Consider the following 8,471-nt stretch of genomic DNA (forward strand, 5'->3'; position numbering starts at 1 on the left):
CTGTCGTAAATTGTCATAACTCGCCGGGTTTACGGTATTACGGAAGCCGACACAGACCAAACTTTACTGTCGCCACTAGCGAAAAGGCCAATGGGTACTAGGTCAAGCACTGCCGTACACCGAGACGTTTTACGTCGCAAAACCTGCAAAATGGCGACTCTCGCAGCAGGACGCGGTGGGACGTCTATGATATTTTGCAGAATAACCGCGACATTCTATTCATTTAATGTTGAATAGAAATAACTTGTTTCTACGTGTGCTCTTGGTTTCAGGGCTTGCATCGCTTCGAGGTCTCACCGGGTTTTTACACTCGAGGTAAGCGTTTACACCGAGCTGCAGCTGGGGGACAAAACGACCTCCTGCCGCAGCTCACCCAGAGAAACGTCAAGTCGGGCGAGAACCGCCCGTTTAGCCCAGTGTTGAGCGAAACAAGATATATATCATATCACACGGGTTCGATTCCCGCCTGGGGCGCTGTTGGCACCGTGCTCCGGCGGGTTATCTCCCAAACAGGAGCCTTTCTGTGTGGAGTTTGCATGTTCTCCCCGTGCTCACATGGGGTTTCCTCCACCTCACGTCAGTAAGGACCCCCACCAAAAACATGCACCCATCATTGTCTGACCAGCGATGGACATTTATCACCTGGTCCCCGGGCGCGTCTACGTATGCTGCCCACTGCTCCTGGCTGTGCCCCCGGAGGAAGGACAAGCCAGGATGGGTCAAAAGCAGAGAATCCATTTCACCGGCCACCATCAAAAAGCATGTGCATGTGTGTGTGTGTGCAAGCATGTGTTGTGGTGTGTTGTGTGATAAATAAAGACTGTTTCTTCTTTCTTCTTCTTCTCATATCTATACACGCTTCTGGGTACTTCTGCATGGCCTTGCTGATCAGTAACGTCTCCTCCGTGTGTTTTAGCCGTGCGCCAACCAAATCTGTCTCGGCAGAAAGATCAAACTGTGCAGGAGCTGCTTGTAGTTCCTATGCTAACAGCGGCTGGAATACCCTGCCTGTGGTGATTAGCGATGCAAGGCTCGCAAACGATTCATCCATAGTGAAGAAATGTTTAAAATTAGTCCGGAGTCACTCCGACAAAATAGTCGTTTGTTCGCGGCTTCGTAACTGCAACAGGGTCGCACAGGCTCAGCTGAGACTCGGCCTGGGGGATTAAATGAATGTGGGGAAAAGGCCGAAGTCATTTACGCTTCACATTTTGGCAAAAAATATTTTTGACCGAATTCAACCATTCTGTCAAAATATGAATTCCATTCACGACTCAGACTTGAACCGGCCCCCACTGTCGTTACACTGACTGAATCAAACGCACAGTCGGACAAATTGAAAAAATGTTTTTACAGAGTCACTCGTGTAGAACCAAATCTCCAGAAAGAGACAAGCGTTTCATTCCCATCTGCCTGAGCAAACTGCATCTGCGCCATCAGTATTTCAAAATTGGCTTGCAAATGTTCCCATTTGCAATTGATTCTTTACAGTTTTCTGTAAGGCTGTCTCCTTTTGAATTTTGTGCATATATTGATGTGTATTTTATGCATCTAAGTACACATGTATATATGCTTTTTCAGTTTTATTTTCTTCCATGTGCAGAACATCGTATTTCATGCTCAATGAAAGGTTCAAGTTCAAGGGATAATTTGTCACATACATATACATACGGTCATACATATATGCAGTGAAATGTCATTTACGCTCTAAAAATAGTAAAATGTGTGGCACAAGGTGCTCGCCCAGGCGGCCACAAGGGGCGGCGCCACAATCGCCTTTCTGAGTTCTATAATTATATAATAGAATTAATTGTCTGTGTTGTTTTAAATATTCATTTAGATCCTCCTAAATGAAACTTACCTTAACTTACCTCCATCATTTTCCAGAGTAGAAGTCATGGCATATGAATGAAGTGTTGCTTGCCTTCTGTCTTAACTGTAAGGGAATGCATTTGGCTGACAAATGTCCATTCTCAATTGAAGTTTTAAGAGGAATCTCAGACCACAGTGAAGATCTTTCCGTCTCTCTATCTTTCAGACCTCAGTCGCTGTCGTGCTTCCACTCTGGCTGTTCGCTGGAATCTGCCAAGAACTGGGAGAGGAAGAACCTGACGCTTCACCCTCCTCAGCTCCCTGAGGAGCCCCGCCGGCCAGCGGTGAGTGGACATCCGGGAAACCAAAGGCACGATGGGAAATGATGAAAGTATTGTAGCTCGTAGTAAATTCTGTGGCTATATAATGTAAATAATATACAGTATATGGCTCAGAGTAAATACTGTGGGTTCCATGACTATAATCACATCTGCAGAGATGGATGAATGGATGGATACGTAGAGATCTATTCTTCTGTTTTGTATCTGTATCAGTTTTCAACCCTCCCTTTCTATCCAGGAAGTGCACCACTGCAGGAGACAGATAAAGTACAGTAAAGACAAGATGTGGTATTTGGCTAAATTGGTAAGATCCAGTTTTATATCTGCGCTGCTCACCTCATTATTTTGATTATTTCGATCGGTATGTCCAACCTTTTTATTCCACGACACTTTTTACAATGAAATAATCCCATGGCGACACCGCTACCCTGTTAACTACTAGAAACATCAGAAACATGTAGGACTGTGCAAATAATAATAATACTAATAATAATAATACTAATTATTATTATTATTGTTATTATTGCCTACTAATAGTTATGCAAGGCTTTTGGACAATTCGCGCAAGTATTTTAAATTACTCGGAAATCACTTTGGTAAACGAGTGAATCTTCTTTTCACCATCTGAAAACAATAAACTCTCTCGTTCACCGTTCAGGAAGTCCGCCCTCACTCACTTGTATAAAACGAACCAAAAGTCGAAAAAAAAACCCATACGATTCTTTATACTGAGTGACTCTCAAAGAAACGAGTCTCAAAAAAAGATTTGAACCTTTCATTTCTACTTTAGTCGTTTAATTCAAGAGTGAAACTTGCTGCTTTTCTGGTGGAACTGATGAATTAGTGCAGCCATGCAATTTTGATATTGCAACACAAAAGCCAATTTCCATTTCTTTATACTGTATATTTAAAGTGGGATTTGAAAGATGTGCACAGTGCACTGCAGCACAGTGGTTGACAAATGCTGCTGTCGACACTTGCTTTGAGAAATTATCTTAAGAATTACACAAAAAGCTGTTGGTCTCATCCCTGAAAATATCATCAGGGCTTGGGTGCGGATATGATTGCAGAGTCCTCTAATCCACCTCCATCCCTCCATCCTTGTTCCAGATAAGGGGGATGAGCATCGACCAGGCCCTCGCTCAGCTGGAGTTCAACGATAAGAAGGGAGCCAAGATCATCAAGGAGGTGAGGAGACGTTTCCTCCCTCATCCCAGGATGCAGTCTAGGAGCTAGGAGACAGTGCAGCAGCTAGGAGGCAGTCTCGGAGCTCAGCGGCAACTGGGGAGCTGGAGGACACTCTAGGAGCTAGGAGACAGCCGATAAAGTAGGAGACAGGATAAGGAGTTAGGAGTGGAGATGTTACCTTTAACACCGAAGCCCCGATGCGCGTCACAAACTCACAGGTCATTTCGACCGAGGTGCTGCTTTAGAGCTTGCTTTGCTACGGATGTGACCACGTGAATGAGGACGTTTGAGGCAACTATTGCTTCGTTCCCTTCAGTGAATCACATGACTGCTTTGATTTGCCGTGTATCGGTTTTGCCAGGTTTTGAAACTGTGGCGGGCTATAATAGCATAATACATTTCAGAACACGTCCTGAAATTGCCTCTGCCCCGTTCCTTGCATTTACTGTCCAAAAAAAAAAATTCACACTCAAGATTTTATCAAGTTTGAAACATATTGAAAAACACAAGTCAATGAACAAGTGTGAGTTGTTGACACAAGGGAAATCAAACCTGGGTCTACTGTGTAGGAGGGCAAAATCTTCCGTGCGTGTGTTCATATATATATATATATATATACATGTACTCTGTAGTCGTCAGGTTTGTTGCACTACATTCATGTCACCAGTAAATGCCGATCTTCATTCTCTCAAATGAAGCTCAGAATACTGAACCCATTTTCAAACATAGTGTCGGTAAAACCGTTACGCTTCAGAAAGTTAATTTTGCCATCCCTAGCTAAGAGAAACGGTCTAGGAGCTAGGAGACAAGTCTGGGAGACAATCTAGGAGCCAGGTGGCAGCCGACGAGGTGGATTAGGAGTTAGGGGACACTCGACGAGCTCGGAGACGGTCTGGTGAGCATGCTCAGACTTCCTGTTCTGCCATGGACTGCAGCCTGAGGGAGGCCGCTACAGCTAACCAGCCTAATGTTGCCGTGCAGTGGAATTCCCCTTTTTAAGGGGGCGCGCAACTACTTCCTGCTCACTGTACTAAAGCACTTCCTGTTCCTGTTCCTGTAGGTGCTCCTAGAAGCACAGGAGATGGCGGTGAAGAATCACAGTGTGGAGTACAAATCAAACCTTTACGTGGGTGAGTAGTAGTCTTAGTAGTAGTAGTAGTATTATGGTGTTTCAATAACTGGTGTCTTCCACTAGGGTGTGAAGGACCAACATAGTCTCATTCATGGATGTCACATATTGATGCCCTCCTGTCTCCCCGCTACTCCTCTCCTCCCCCAGCCGAGTCTTTCTCAGGGAAGGGTCAGTATTTGAAGAGGATCCGATACCACGGCAGGGGGATGTTTGGCATCATGGACCGGGTTTACTGCCACTACTTTGTCAAGCTGGTGGAGGGAGCGCCCCCTGCTGTCCAAGCCCCGAACAGCCTGGACCAGGCCCACGACTACGTCCAGGGCCTCAGGAGCCGGACCATCATCCACAGTCTGTAGAGAGTCTGTGCTGTATGGGATTTGTAAATAAAATGGCTGTTTAAATTAAAAATGTGAAATGTTTTCTTTATTTTTTATATATATATATTTTAATAATTATTTTATTTGTCAAATTCAAGTAGCAAAAGTGTGGGATGTGATGAAATGCTCCTTAAGGTGCCCCCAGACTGCACGGCTTTCAGAATCCTCACGTCGCTGGGGTGTTACACTACACCATCTGCTGTTGTGGGTTCAAACTACACTTCTTCTACTGCTACACCACCATTCCAACACTACTAAACTACATCCACTATGCCACTACACACCCGTGGAACTACTATTAAACTACTAACCAATACTACTACTTCTACTACTAATACACTACTAGTAACTACTCCAACACTACATTACCACTACTGCTATTACACCACTTGTTGTGGTTTAATTAGTAATCTTTTATGATTAAATCTAGTCACCCCACATGAAAACCCTCTATATGTTATACAAAAATCGATGCAAGAACAACCCAACTTATTACCAAATTTAATATGAAACTATCCTTGAAAGATTCCTTTGAAAAAATGCGCACTCTGTAAACCACCAGGTGGAGTCACGGAGGGGAAGTCAGTGAAAGAGGAGGGTCCAAGGCACGGTTACATACGGTTATATAATATGCTAAACTATATGATACATCATATAGTTTAGCATATTATATAACCTGTATATCTTTAAACCATGACTTTACATTGCATTTTGCCCTATTCCTTTTTTGCACACATAGGCCTACAGAGGTATAGCACAGCGCCCACATACATTCTGCACCTGTATTTATGTATTGTATATTAATTAATAGTCTAAATCATAGCTTTAAAAATAAATACATTGATCCTGTGGATTTCTCTATCCAATCTGTTCATATTTTCCCCCCAGTCTAAAAAGAAGACAATAAATGTGGTCTTACCACAACAACTATGGGAGCTTGCCGGGATCTAGTGGAGCTTGAGGAGCAAAGGATGATGGGAGTGCCCCCTCCCTCAGAATGATTGACGGTTTGATATTTATTACCTATTAAATGATTATTAATGAAAACATGTGGTATTAATATAAATCAAAGTGTGCCTGGTTCCAGACCTGTTCTGTGCAGCACAACTCGGGGACTCATTGCAGCGTCCAGTAACTTGCGTTGCTCATTGTTTTCTTCTTGCAAACAAGAAGCTTTCTCCTCGTATTCCGAGATGTTTTTTTCAAATAATCCCAAAATCTTGTCTACAGCTGCAGCCAGAGGATGGTTGATTTCTGCTCTAAGGGAGTCTAACCTTCACATTTTAACACGATGAAGGAAAACTTCTGCGGTGAAAGTAAACAAGTTGAGCTAACGACCATCGGGACCTCCGGTGCGTCGCTCAAAATGTTCCCCGGGGAAACAGGATGGTCTACAGCTTCTACTTCTTCCTCGGGGTTTAACGACAGCTTGCATCCTAAATGTCACACTTCTGCCAATCTTCTGGTGTTTATTAACTCCTTTGTCCAGTGTGTCAGATTTTCCTCATCAGTCCAGATAGATAGAACCTCGCCGTGGTTGTCTCCTCTTTCCTACTTCTCACAACCCCAACTCTTTTTTGAATGGAATGTAGCCCTCTTACCTCCCCATCCCACTCCCCTGCCGCTCTTCATTGATTTCATTCCATGCCGTGCCCTTTACTTCAGATTTTCATAGACTAATACATGTTGAGTGACTGTACACTCAGCTCATCCCTTACTTCTCCCCACTCCAACCCCATCACATCCAGGTAGTGCACTGCAATAACCTGGAACTTTTAGATTTGATCTCAAATGTTGACGTTATCGCCCCTGCGATGTCGCGACTTTCTTCTTTTCTCCCCACAAATTTCTCAACTCTTGTTCTTCTGCATTCAGTGCTTTGTCATATTCTCCGTCCTTAATCTGTTTTGTTCCTTCCAGCCCTCTTAACTGCCTCTGCATGAGACATTTTTTCCTTGGCTTCTATCTTCTGTACCTCCACCTCTCATCTCAACACCTCAACTCCCCTAAAGGCAACACAGTGGTTCCCTCCACAGTTACATTTACTTATAGCTCTCCTTGTTTATCTTCATACATATTTTATTTGTAATTAATCCAATGTACTGTCTGTAACAGTGGTATTAAAATAATTTCATGTGGTTCATGTTTACCCACTTGTATTGTATTATATTATTCTCTACAGAGCGCAAATCTTCTAAACCTCATTAAATTCATATTGGAGCAGTTTGATGAGATGTTTAATTTAACATCAACATGTTTCTACTGGAACTGAACAACAGTAAAATAAAAATACAATGTCAAGTTAAAAAGTCAGAAATATGTGTATTTGTTGCAAGCTTGTGCCATGAAACAAATGAATTCAGTCAAGACAGAGCCTTCTTTTATAAGCCACCACCTGTGTCGCATACACCACACAACACCAGAAGCAGCTTCCATTTATTTTCGCAGAATAACACATAGAACCCCTGAGGCCATAACCGGCTACATCAGTCAACGTCACGGTCCTGTCCTAGTCAACAACAAAAGTCAACTCAGTCACCCCCCAACACCAACAGAATATCCACAACAATTGAAAACACAACAAAACACAATGGAGACACCTAACATCTCCGGACCCATAATCCTTTGCATCAACATAACCAAAGGGCCTGGGCCCACCCCCATGGATGGATACATAGCCCCCACCTGAGAGGTCAGTCGCCCCCGACAACCCCATCACCCAATACAAGGTCTGCAAAATGTCCCGCATGGCGACGTCAACGGACTGGCTGCTTTGCAGCACCACCACGCGCCCCCGACCTGCCATGCACACCCTGTACACCACCTCAGTGATCTGTCCCAGTATTTCCCCAGGTCCTTGCCAGTGACTGCGCAGCTTGGGGGACACCCCTTTTTGTGCGGGTAGGGCAGAAGACCCACACCCTGTCCCCAGGCACAAAGGCTCGCCCCCGACAGCGGGTGTGTCTCTCTTCTCTTCTCTTCCCCAAACTGGCCTGGGCCTGGTGGGTATACTCGTGGACTAACCGCAGGCAGTCCGTTAGCCATCGATAGTAGTCCAGTTCTGTGCCCCCGGCAATCTCGGGCTCGGGCAAGGCCCCGAACACCAGGTCCACAGGTGTCTGAAGTTCCCACCCGAATACAAGGGCCGCAGGCATAGACCGGCTTGACTCCTGCACAGCAGTTCGGTAGGACCACAAGACCAGGGGAAGGTGGCCATCCCAGTCCCGCTGGTGAGGATGGCCAGCTGAGTAGCCAGCCCATCCGTCTGGGGGTGCAGCAATGTCGTCCTCGTCTTGCTCACCCCCAGCTGCCTGCACACCTCACCAAACACCTGGGACTCTAAATTTCGCCCCTGGTCACTGTCGAGCTCAGCAGGAACCCAGAAACGGGCAAACATCTCCTCCACCAACCCCTTAACCATTGTAGCCTCGCTCTGATCCGGCATCGCGTAAGCCTCGGGCCACTTGGAGTTGGGTGAAGGCCGTGTCGCAGGTGTCATCCCAGCAGGGGCGGCTGTTGTCAGTGAGGTGGTGAAGCAGGGTGGCTATGGTGGAAAAGTCCCTCACGAACCGGTGGTAGTAGAAGGCCAGGCCCAGGAAGCTTTGCAGCTCGCTGGCAGTA

The 8,471-nt window shown here is 45.3% G+C and overlaps 1 protein-coding gene across 1 annotated transcript; it reads left to right on the top strand.

The window, feature by feature from the left end:
• The first annotated feature begins 91 nt into the window (after positions 1 to 91).
• Positions 92 to 4,873, top strand: mrpl22 (mitochondrial ribosomal protein L22). The gene is made up of 7 exons (XM_080014251.1): positions 92 to 175; positions 273 to 315; positions 2,039 to 2,156; positions 2,392 to 2,457; positions 3,264 to 3,341; positions 4,402 to 4,471; positions 4,621 to 4,873. Exons 1-7 carry the CDS (start codon positions 151 to 153, stop codon positions 4,827 to 4,829), a joined length of 609 nt encoding a protein of 202 aa, XP_079870377.1. The 5' UTR covers positions 92 to 150; the 3' UTR covers positions 4,830 to 4,873.
• Positions 4,874 to 8,471: the final 3,598 nt, after the last annotated feature.

The sequence above is a fragment of the Zeus faber genome, assembly GCF_960531495.2.
Source record: "Zeus faber genome assembly, chromosome: 14".
Classification (NCBI taxonomy): Eukaryota; Metazoa; Chordata; class Actinopteri; order Zeiformes; family Zeidae; genus Zeus; species Zeus faber.